This window comes from Cydia splendana, chromosome 10 (assembly GCF_910591565.1).
Source record: "Cydia splendana chromosome 10, ilCydSple1.2, whole genome shotgun sequence".
Taxonomy (NCBI): Eukaryota; Metazoa; Arthropoda; class Insecta; order Lepidoptera; family Tortricidae; genus Cydia; species Cydia splendana.
In genome coordinates this window covers 21059824-21072659 of record NC_085969.1, presented here as the reverse complement: position 1 = coordinate 21072659, position 12836 = coordinate 21059824, and the positions used below count along the sequence as shown (strand labels likewise).

At 38.6% G+C, this 12836-nt stretch overlaps 1 protein-coding gene across 3 annotated transcripts in view; it reads right to left on the bottom strand.

Moving 5' to 3' along the window:
* Window positions 1-9465, bottom strand: part of LOC134794459 (calmodulin) — a 40200-nt gene extending 30735 nt beyond the window's left edge. The window contains exons 1-2 of one of the 3 annotated variants that reach the window (XM_063766274.1): window positions 9187-9465; window positions 879-1053 (exon numbers count right to left, since the gene is read on the bottom strand). In XM_063766274.1, coding sequence (XP_063622344.1) covers window positions 879-1053; window positions 9187-9189 — 178 coding nt within the window. In that variant the 5' untranslated portion in view covers window positions 9190-9465. Of the gene's footprint in view, window positions 1-878; window positions 1054-2537; window positions 2650-8626; window positions 8760-9186 lie in introns of those variants that run through there. The other 2 variants (XM_063766276.1, XM_063766273.1) reach the window with 2 other exon arrangements.
* Between the last annotated feature and the right edge of the window lie 3371 nt (window positions 9466-12836).

Sequence of the window (12836 nt, the reverse complement as noted above, 5' to 3'; positions counted from 1 at the left end):
ATATCGTATTTGACTCATTCATAAGTGTTTAACACCACGTACGTTGAAGTACGTGCTTACTGAGAATCGTATTTGTGTCGCTATCTTAATACGCGATAGTGATCGGAATATAAAATAAAGTATGGAACTAGGTAAGGTAGATAATAAATCGTTATTAAGTAGTTAGGTAAGTAAGCTGTCGAAGGTTAAAAACGCTGCATTAACTATCCGTTGTGTTTTGAGTGGTTCGTTCTACTAGAACATATTAATCTACTCGGAAAATGCAAGTTTATTGACTCTTTCTTAAAAACGATATATTCGTAAGCGCATCACCGCGCCGAGCTGTGGTTATATGTGGTGATAGTTGTACCTACCATCTGCGTCAACCTCGATGATCATGTCTTGTTCGGACTCTTGTGGGGTTCTGTTGTAGCAAGCTTATTACTGTGCAGCGCTCAGTACGGTTACCATCAGTTTGTCACTGACATAAACGCCGTCGAGAACGTAATTTACTTTCTATACATCTCGCTCGCACTCGCATATTAGTGCAAACGGGATGTATAGAAAGTAAATTACGTTCTCGACGGCGTTTATGTCAGTGACAAACTGATGGTAACCGTACTGGTCATGATAAATGTACTCACCGTCGGTGTCGACTGTCGAGTCGATCCATTGATTGTCTTGTAACTCGGCCTCTGTGGGGTTCTGTCCCAGAGAACGGATCACCATGCCGAGCTGTGTTTGTGATAGTTATATAGCTACTCACGGTCTGCGTCAACCTCGTTTCGACCATATTTTGTAACACGGCCTCTGTAGGGTTCTGTCCTAGGGAGCGCATGACCGTGCCGAGCTCTTTGGAGTCTTTAGTCGTTGTCCTACCGAATGATATTTAGACTTACCGTCCGCGTCGACCTCGTTGATCATGTCTTGTAACTCGGCTTCTGTGGGGTTCTGTCCTAGGGAGCGCATGACCGTGCCGAGCTCTTTGGTCGTGATGGTGCCGTCGCCATCCTTGTCGAACAGTGAGAACGCCTCCTTGAACTCGGCGATCTGTTCTTCTGTTAGCTGGTCAGCCTGGAAAATTGAGATAATATTAGTTATTCAACTGTTCACGTGTCTATTTAGTATTCATATTCAAAAAGGAGCATTTAATTTCAAATTGTCTTACACCTTCAGACTAGGTTTGATGACAATCCACGCAAGTGATCAATCGAATTGCGTGTCTTAAATAGTACAGGCATATGCTTGGTAGTAAACTAGAATAATCAGCATAGTATATTAATCTAGAGAAACAGTAGATCCCTAAGTCTTAGTATGTAATTTAATGTTTACCCCCCTTTATTCATATCTGAGTCTGACCATACTTAGCAAACCTCAGTTTGCGTCTCTTTGTAACAAAAAAAACACATGTCAAAAAGACAGATAGGTACACACAACTATCAACGGCTTGTTAGACAAAGGTTTATAAAAACGCTATACGTCAATTGCACTTAAACAAGTCAGAAATTAGACAACCATATTACTGAAACAAGACCTTAAAAGTACAAGTTGGAAAGGTACAGTCAGCTACAGAGATAACTGACCCCCCCCCCCCCCCCCCCCCGCTCCGCATCAACTCTCAACTCCACTATCTCTGCAGCTGACTGTACGTAAGAAAAACTGAGCACAACAGACAAAAACAAATAACTTCCCGGACCATTCAATAACAATTTTCACACTTCAACAAAGATTCCTCCACAGTTTTTCTTATCAAGAATGACCACGTCAACAATAATGGTTAATTAACACTGCAGATGAACATTCCAAGAAAAAGCAATTCATATCAAGATAATGACATTTTCAAGGTGATCACAGATAACAACAACTTAAGAATTTTAATCGAATTCCAGATTAAAAACTGATGACGATCTACTGATATGAGTGATATGACAACAGGAAAAAAAAATGTCCCAGTCTCGGACACTGTCCCGATACTTGTCACCTTAATTTCAAGCAATAGAAGTAACAAACTATTTGGATTATCCTGTCAAGTAATTGAATGTTTCCAATTACAGTAATCAAAGATTGTACTAGATGAGTAAAATTCAACTCTTGACTTGACAGCTAATGTAGATAGCGCTGTACGGCTGTTCTAACACCGGTTGTCAAAAGTTAACGTTTGACATTCCAGTCCCCACAGACTGTATGGGGGCAGTACAGCGCCATCTCTTAGCTTTCAAACTATATTTTTTCGTGGACTACGCATCTAATACAATGGGCTTAATCTTTCCTATGTGTTGGTGGTCAAAAACCGCGAGTTCTAACCTCAGTCGCGCCGAGTAGGTAAGAGAAGTATGGGCCCTGTGAATGTAACACCTCTGGGAGTTGCAGGCGTCCATTGGCTACGGTTACTGCTTACCATTAGGCGGGCCGTATGCTTGTTTGCCACCGACGTAGTATATAAAAGTATAACAGGAAAATTTGATATCGACAAAAATACAAAAAGATCACTAAAAATTCGGCCTTATCATTATCACACAGAGGTTAACAAATACAATAAAATAATGAAAAATACATACAACCATGACGACCATCCCTAGTACCGGAGTATTTGAAACAGACCGCACAGCCGACGGCTAGCTATCTGATAAGAACCAGATAACAGGGGTAATTACAACACGTCACACTGCGGCGTTTTGATAGCGGGCACTGCATCGTTATTAACACTATCGTATTTTATAATATATTTGATAATTTTGATATGAACAGGATTAGGTTGCGAATTACGGAGAATACGTGGTAGGATGATATTTAGGAATTTATTGACTTGAGCTTCTCATCTACTAATCATCAAGACAAATTTACTTACTGTAAAACACTATTATGTTCTCTTTAGTATTGACTTTTTTATGATTTAGGAGGCAAACGAGCAGACAAATCGCCCAATAGTAAGCAATTGCCGTGGCCCATGGACACCTGCAACACCAGATGGGCTGCAAGTGCGTTGCCGGCTTTATTGAGGAATATAAATTGAAAATTTGTCTAAAACGAATGATTTTAAGATTTCAAACTCAATGAGGTTGCATTGTTTCATCAAGTTTTAACCTTTTGAACACCACAGACGGCAATTGACGTCAACGCAAAATCGTGACAACGACGCCAAAGACGGCATTTGACGTCGATCGTTTTTTGATGAAAATCTACTGAAAAACACCCCACTTTTAGGTTGGCATTATTCATTCACACCCGTGGCGTCAGTGGCACGGCAAATGGATGCGCCGTTTGGCGTTCAAAAGGTTAATGGCCACATCCGAATGTGTGTGGCCACATCTCCATCATCGTATCAGGTATAATATTGTCACCAATTTTACATAAGGATGCCACATTTCAGCTGAATGCAACCAACATACTGTGTTTAAAAATTGCTGTTACAAAATGTAAAGACAACTTAAATACATTATTTATAAACATGGAAATTTTTTTGTAAAAATATTAGTTAACCAACCATATAAAATGGAATATGTAATATTTATTCTTGCCTCTTTAGTCATTCATTATGTTACATACTTAGGTAGGTACCTATATTGATTATTAGAGTTGAACTAACAATTATTTTAATTTAGTTGGCTAAAATAATTAGGTACCTACAAAATAATTGGGTATGTTTTTGTAGGTAATATGTGACGTCCCACGGTCAAAGGTACCTTATGGCGGGTATGGAGTTATGCATACCCCAGTAATCTACAATAAATAAGCTATCGATAACACAAAAGATCAACCTTCTAGGTTGCGTAGTTACAGAGATATGATTTTTTGAAAATAATGTTGTGAAATGAGCAACTTTACGATAGAGAAGTTTTAAGTTTAGCCGCCTAAAAAACTATGTTCCTGAAGTAAGTTACATAGTTGACTACAAATAATAATACCTTATATATCTGAGATTAAAAAAATATTGCGACTTGTTCTGTAATGCCAATAGAAACTTTTGATATCGACTGATTTATGTGTATACTAACCAATCTCTTGAAAATAAAGTTTTATTTAATTTTCACGATTGATTGCAATGCGCTCTCAAGATTTAAATTTTATCTATTAGAAAACGACACTGACAGACAGTTTAAGCAAAAAACAATACCGATTTAGAGGTGAAAATGTATTTTCTGACTTTTTCATATAAAATCACAAAATTGAATATTTTTACTTTTAATGTGACACACAATCAATTTTTCTGAGCACATATGAAAGAAATTCTGTCATTCAAATGAAATAAATCCTAAAACCGCAACTAAATACTATATTAAACCCCTTATGCCACTTTAAACTTACATAACAATAACAGTATTTGCTCCATACATTTACGAAAAGGTACCTTATGGAAATAAATCTAATAATACATCACTACAAAATATCAATCATATTACAGTTTATCTTTTATGAATAGAAAATATTAATTTACATTAAACTGCCCCAAATTTAATTAGTTCTTCGTCATAATAATCTTAAAAAAGACCAATAATTTGTATGTAATGAAAAGGTACCTTGTGATTAAGTTACATGATGAGGCATGATGATGATGGAACAGTTAGGATAAACTAATAATATTTTGGGGTTAAGATGGTATAAATCGTCTATTTCCTATCAATAATATATTTCGGTTGCTATTGAAGATAAGCGGCATTGAGGTTCAATGACCTCAGATATTCCATAAGGTAATGCGTCGGATATTGGCATTTTTCAGCACCAACCAATGGCTGATTTACTGCATGCGACCAAACCAAATGAAGATTATTCTAGTTAAGAAAGACTTGATGAGAGTAGCTTTGGTATAATAGCAGGCTACTTGGATTTGTGATGTCGGTCTATGTACGGTTATAATATTTGCGAGGCGCCCCAACCAGAACTGAAATTATCAAATTAGTTTTGCAGAATGCTAATACAGTTCTCTACCAAACTTCTTTTCCCGTATTGACTAGTTTTTTTGGGAATTTTTAATCTTTTTTCCATAAGGTACCTTTTCTACTAAACTCTGAGACGACATTACTAGGCTTATAACTAACTTATAACAAAAATAAAAACAGGTAAACAAACGTTACGCATTAAGGTTTCAGATCACACAATAAAAAAAAATTGAGCATTTTTTCACCTCTTTACAAAACATTTCATATCTCCGAAACTAGAAACCCTCATAAGGTACCTTTTCCCGTGGAACGTCACATATATAATAATATTAACCAGAATGTTTAGCTTCATTAATGCTAAGGAATAATTATGTACCTAGTCATAAATAATGAGTTATATGACCTCATTTTAATAGTAACTAGGATTTTCGTTCTGAATATTATTAATAAGCACATTATTTTTTAATTTAATGGCCTGGTTACGAGACCTTTATTAAGCTAAAGCTACATTTACATTAATTGCTAGTCTAAGGTACCATCACCTACACTGTTAACTGTACATCGGTAGATCTTATGCCTTTTGTAATAATAATAAGGTCTACCTGCTGTTTGATATACTCAAGAGAATACAGTATGGGATTCTATAAAAAGAAGTTTTAAAACCTATAGCCCAGAGACCTATAGGAAGGTCTCCCGAATGGGAGGATTCTAATTAGAATGTTTATATTGATGAATCAAAATTGCAATGGTGTTGGCAAGTTTTGATGCCTGTGCAGCTAGAAGCTAGAGGATATATAAGCTTGAAATTGCAAATATTCACAGACGGACTATAGTTATTGCAAGCCTATATGCTTGCTATGATGACTAGCAACATGGTTATGAAAGGATCATTATTTCAAGATAAGTGTTAACGGAGAAGGCGGGATGACCTGGACAGCTTCCTGAACAACTGGCCAGAAGAAACACCAAATCGGAAGTCGTGGAAGTCAATGGGAGAGGCCTTTGCCCAGCAGTGGGACACTCAATAGTCTAGAAAAAAAAAGCGTAAGCAACCACCACTTTGAAAGTTCAAGTCACAAAGAGTTTCATAGAAGGAGACCACAGTCAAGATAAAACACTGACAAAACGCAACAGTTGGTCATTGTATGACAAAACTTACTGGACAAATATACTGAGAAGTCATTAAACTATGAATATGTGATAGACAAATCTATATATTTTTTTTTTAATTTATTTGGGACAAAAAACAGTAACACACAGGGTTCAAACACAGAAATAGAGTACAAAGGATAATAAAGTGTGAGACCAACAACATCGTCCACAAATATATTCTCATGAACGCTTGTCTGTTAAGATAACACTATTAACTGCAGACATTATGGAAGGCTTTAACCGTCACTTTTTAACACCATGGCATTGAAAGTGATGGACACTGTTTTATCATGCTGTCACATAAACAAGAACAACCATCATATTCATACTGGGCAGATTGTTGTACAAACAGCAACACTCCTAACTGTACATCGGTGGACCTTATTACTACTACTATTACTAAATGGCATAAGGTCCACCGATGTACAGTTACCAGTGTGCGCTATGGTATGAGAATGGTAAGTGTAGTAAGGTTGAATGATATTTGTACCATAAATCAAGACAAGACAGAAACATACAGATAACTATGTAAGTTTTCTAAACAGAAAATACCACTATACAGATTGCACCGTCTAATAGTGTTCTTTGCAACTACAGGGCTCTTGTTAAGTAGCTGTTTCCTACTATGCTTGGGTGTATTAGTGTTTTAATCCGAGTCTCCTGTACACACTTGGTTACATCAGAATGGGGCATTTAATCCTTTATGGGGCACACTTAGATATTATATGACAAAAATTACCACCCTATAACATTTTTTTTTTTTGTTTTTTTTTATGCAAGATTTTTAGGACTTTAAAAAGGCAATCAGGCTTGAATCGAGAATTTTCTTGAATCTGGACCATTAAAGGGTTAATTCGTCTCTAGCAACTCTACAGTATCAGAAAAATTTGGTATTCCCAAAATTATATATATTATATTATTCTCATAACTCCATTACAACAATCCATTATCTGGCACTGATAAAAGTAAATTGATTAAACATTCCAAAAAGATGATTAACAATGTAACAAATTAGAATGATGTCATATTTTCATTTAGCATGATAATATTTAGGAAAATTTTAGTAATGTAATACTACTATCAACTATTAAAAACGAAATTGACATGTTTTGATCCGCTTTTGAGAATCAGCGACTGTAGAAATGTGTTGAGCGTTTAATTGACTGGATAATATGTGAGCAAGGGTGGTATTCCATCTATCAAATATCTCGGTCCAATGTCATTGCATCTCACTCTCTCAGCAAGCAAAATGTGAGGCAAAATACACATTGGACAGGTGGAATACCACCCTAACACATTAGTTTTAATATAATTCGTCTCATGGGAGTTTTATAGTTAAAACCACTGTCAACTGTTGGCCAGTTTCAGTGTGTGTTTAGATTCTTAAAAAAAATTACAGTAGAAATGGACAATGAATCACTATATGTGTGTAAATATGAAAACATCCTGGAATGTCACACATACAAATTTCATGTGGTTGAATCATGCATGATATCACTGCAATTACAAACATGTTTGTTAGCCGTTAAATACATATTTGAACCTAACAAATAAACCAGACCAAAAGTATAATTCAACTAGACATATTAGGGTAAATCGTCAATTACTGCCCACTGGTTAAGAACTGGACTCCCTAAACTAAAAACGAATTCTAATCACCTATAAACAGAATTCATTTTAGTATAAGGTGTCAATAACTGGCCACACTGGTTATTGAACCACTGTTCAATAACCAGTGTGGCCAGTAATTGATGAAATACCCTATTTCCTCCTTTTTGGAAGTGTATTAACTCTTGTATGTATAATAAGGTTCCTGACTAAATTTTTAGTCATCTTTTAGCATTTATTTCTTTTTTCTGCTCTATACAGCACAACCAAGTTTCACGATTTTTGACCACACACATATGAAAGATTAAAAATATAGCCTGTGCCACTAGAGGTGTAATAATTACTCAAATGAGACCTTTTTCATCAAAACCAGCTCAGTAGGGTTCACGCTACAGTGAATTAAACAGGAAAGGGATATCAATCCTTCAATTTTGGCTTCGATAAGTAAAATGACAATAGAATTGTCGAAGACTCCCAATACAAAAAGTCCGTCAACAAATCTACAACCAGTACAATTATCAGCCCAACAATTACAACCATCTAGAATCATTGTTAGCTCAACAAAAACTAGCTCTATCTGACTCTCACGACCGCCATGAATGCATAACAATCCTCTGTGACCTTCCTACAACAATGTACTGATATCCTTTGAATATATTTACTTGTAAATAAGAATATGACAACTAGAGCCTAGCAGAGTAAGTTTTAAGTAGGAAACTTCAACCAATTCTACATATCAACTTGTAATATGAATCATGTTTCCAAATAAGCCGTCTATATACTGACAAAACAAGTTTACCTTGGATTGCAAGTTAAATGACCATGATTTAGGGATTGTTATGGATTTTTAAGAGTAAAATATGGACGAGGAGCTGTCAACGACTTTCCATGACAGAGAAAGCTCCAAACAATACGAAACGGTTTGGTTTAGTGGCAGGAAACCGGCCGCCTCGCATGACAACCAAACGTCAACGCAATTAACCACAAAACAACATTTCCATAAACATTACCATTGTTCAGAGCCGCGGTTCGCTCGGACGACGAAGATACACAGCAGAACTAGTTTTAATAACGAATTGCGTATGAAAATATCGGTTGGAACAGTGCGAGCGATGAGTCAACGGGCGTTTGACAGTTGGGCCGTCCGATCGATCCGCCGCTAGGGCGCGACGCAGCCTCGTAGATTCTTGCACGGAACCACTTGTTTCACACCGCGAACGCCATATTAGAGCTGCTGTTGACCAGTTTTGACAGAGTGCGACGTCACGACACCGGCACCACCTACGGAACTATGGCGACAGTTCTCGAGACAGTAACGGTCGTTAGCGGACCAACGTCCCGGATTCCTGACCGGGCCAGGCCTCCCGTTCGCTCCAGACCGGCTCCCGAACCGGCCGCCAGCCCGGCGAAATCGGCGATCCGCAATGCGGTAAAAAACGGCCGTCACAATAATGGAGGCCGTCATCACTATAAACACCGATACACCACATCCCCGAAATATACCCTGATCCTGGTGCGGAAAGATCCCCCGAATTCACTTTATACACCTCCGAGTGAAAATAACACTCACCATTGTAGATTAACTTGGATTATCTGGAGCTACACTAAAAAAATCACAGACTACGCCGCAAAAGCGACCGCACGGACCGACGGTTGAAACGATACTGCCGCCCCCTTTCGCGCGAGCGGCTGCGCCGAGAAACTCCCGACGGCGCGCTCCGAACTCGGCCGCGAATCGTTCCGAATATCGTATTCGATTCACCGTATTTTCATATCCGATTTCCTAGGAATCGTTCGCACTGCACTATCACTATAGTAATTTCCTTTCAGATGCGGATCTCGCGAACGTGGAAGTCCATGTCTCGGGACGCACGGCACGGGATTAGTTTTGATCCGCAAAGGATAGTCGGTTTTATATCGGGCGGGTGCGGGTCGGACGGGCAAGCGGCGCGCGCCGATCGGCCGGGGCGCACCTGCAATGCGTCACTGCGGGCTCGAGCGGGACGTGCGGCACCGAGCGAGTGTCGAGCGCCAGCGCGGGACCTCCGCCACTCCGCCACTCCGCCGGCAGCGGCGGCGCCCGGCCCGAGCTGCCCTACTTCCGCGGCCCGAGGGCGCGCCGAGCGCCGCAGTGAGCTAACGAGATAACGCACCGCCACCCGCCGCCGAGGCCTGCACCCTGCACCCTGCAGCCGGCCGAGGCCGACATTACATCCCCATTAATGCCGCGCCGTATGTTACGACTGTTATGACGCCGCGTCTTCACTCAATCAATTACTCGTAAAGCTTTTGTCGCGCGACGGCATAATATATTCTTATACCCTCATCTAATGAATAATATTGTACGCCGACGCAACGGCACCCTTAGCCTTGATATCACCCTTACTTGTAAGCTTATTTTGGCAGATTCCTTAAATGTATACTTGCTGAAATCAACGATTCTCAATATTACTTAAACAAAAGATTAAGGATTCAGCTTATAAAATATATCCCAATGGAATCTTTGCTGTAGGTATGTCACGTTTTATTCAACGTGAAACTTAGGAACCTCACGTGCGGGTTGTAAACTCGAAAACTTTTCCCTACATACGCGAATAAATACGTCGCACCTACCTACCACCCACACCCACGCACTTTGCTCACAGCCCGCATCTTCGAGACGGTCATCAGAGGGCCTACCGCGATCACAGAAGTTCGCGAATTTCGAGCATCTTTCTCTTTTACTCCAATTAAGGCGTAATTAGAGTGACAGATAGTGGCTCGAAAATTACGATACATTTTTGAAATGGCTGTACGAAAGTTTAAAAGTAACGAAAACCATACTAAAGTTAATATGCAAACGTTAGCTCAGCGCACATGTTTTATAAAGCTGTAAACGTATTCGATGCGTTGAAGAGATTAGAGTCAGACCAAGCCAAGCTAGAGGTTAAGTATATGTCCAGGGCCAGGGAATGAATGCCTATCGATCAAGATCTATCTATTGGTCGACATGATGATGCATATATATAGCTGATACTAGCCTTAAGTCAGCTATTTATTAATTAAAACAGTTTCGAAATTTTACGTCATTAGTCATTACCTAAAAAAAAATCTGTAAATGTGATTATTATATATTTATTTTATTTGAAATCGATTTGAACCGGCTACTAAAAATAATCGATAAGTCAATAAACAAAGTTTAACTCAATCGATATTTACAACTCTATTGACATTGACACTTAATGACGTTATTTATAACCGCCATAAGTTTGTTTTGTTTAGTGGTGTTACTGCTAGTGCACTCTGTCGGCGAGTAGAAACAGCTTGCATTGACAGCTGCAGATTAACTTTACTATTCACCAATAGATGGCTCTTGTAACAAATTACGTTTTAAGTTTTTGATTCGTAAACTTTTTAATTAACCCCTGGAGCGCCCCAGAATTACCGTAGTATGGAACTCCTATACTAGTTACCAGCACACGTGTCTGTTTAGGGCGCTCCACGGGTTAAAACATACGAGGGCTGATCCGAAAGTTGTTAGCTGCTCCGGCTCTACTCATGCGATTGCAATGTGATTTATAACCATTGTGAGGGATATTTCAGTACGTAAAGAGAGTCAATTCGTTTTTAGAAAACGCATAGTTTTTTTATTTTTTTACTTCGACGTGCCGAAGACTAAGATCAGCCAAGACGATCAGTAGGTAATTGAGACTCCATTATGTGGTATCATTTTATAAACATTATTGGTTTAAAATCATATTAGATTTTTTAGGTGCTGCTATAGCAATTATAATTGCGAATCTCGACCGTTTTATTACGTATAAATAATTTTGATTGAGTAAACATAATTATGACTTAATAGGTGTCAGTAATTACTCATTTCATCAAAAGTAGTAATTTCAGATACTAATTCAAAAATGTGCTTTATCATATAAAATTATTTATCAATTATATATCGAAAATGGCAGAAGAAACCGAATAATTAGACCCGGGTAAATATAAGTCCGATTTTTAAAGATTTCAATACGAAAATCATTTAATTGTGAAAAAATTACGTTTTTTTTTCTTAGTAATTTATAATTATTATTCAGAACCCACTGTGTCCCACTGCTGGGCGAAGACCTCCCCCCTCTTTTTCCATTCGATTCTTCTCTGTTTAGTGCTATAACTTATAATAAAACTATAATGATTTCGCAGATCTGCGAATTAGACTCCACAGTCTCCACACTCGCGTTCGCGGCTTCGCGCCGCGATTCGCGGACGAGTGTGGAGCGGGCTATATAACTACCGTTCAATATTTGAAACATGGTGTCGCAATAGTGGTGTTTGTAGGCCGCAGCCGAACAATTTAGCGTTGCACGAAAGGCATTCCACCATATTGGAATTCCTAGCTTTTATACACAGACATAATGTATTATGTAGGACAGAGACAAGTTAGTTTAAGAACGTTCAATTGACAAAATCTTGCAGCATAGCACCAGACCGGCTAACATGAGGTCAGGGTGCTTAGTTAACATGCCAACCGTTAACGCTCCGTAGCGTAGCGTAGTCATCTCTCTCTTTCATTCCTCCATATTACTGCGACAGTGACAGTTGCGTTTCGTTCGCTACGGAGCGTAAACGATTGGCATATTGGCTACGCACCCAGTTATAGTTATTGCATACCGGTAATTTGGTATAACTTTTTGATTTCCTCACACCGTAATCATTTACAGTAGGTACTAATACTGAGCTATCAATATTTAATGTACCTACTGTCTGCTAGTTTTGACTGAAAAACTCAGTTAAAATTATATTTAACCAAGGCATTTAGGAAAACTAGTTTATATGTACTAATAGAGAAAATTTATATGCCCATTTATGTACTACCTCCTAAAATTGTATGTACAGTCACCACACGGGATTGTTATGCCATATAGGGTTTTTGCTAAATTGGAAATTCTATAGCGTAAGTATTGAACAACCAATTTAGCTAGGACCCTAAACGGCGCAACAATCGCGGAGCGTGATGGTATATACAAGGGATTGCAGCTTTCACAACGAAATATAGTTTGGCAAGCCGTTTCCGTCAGTAGGAAAAGGCGGCAAATTTAAAAAATGTAGACGCCAAGGATTGTCCTCCCGTAACAAATATGAATTCCGCGCCATTTTTTTCTACTTTTTCTTTTTCGGCTCCTTGACACTGCGGGGTTGCGTATGCATCGCAAGCATAATGTGATTTGTGGTGTTTAATTTTAAAAT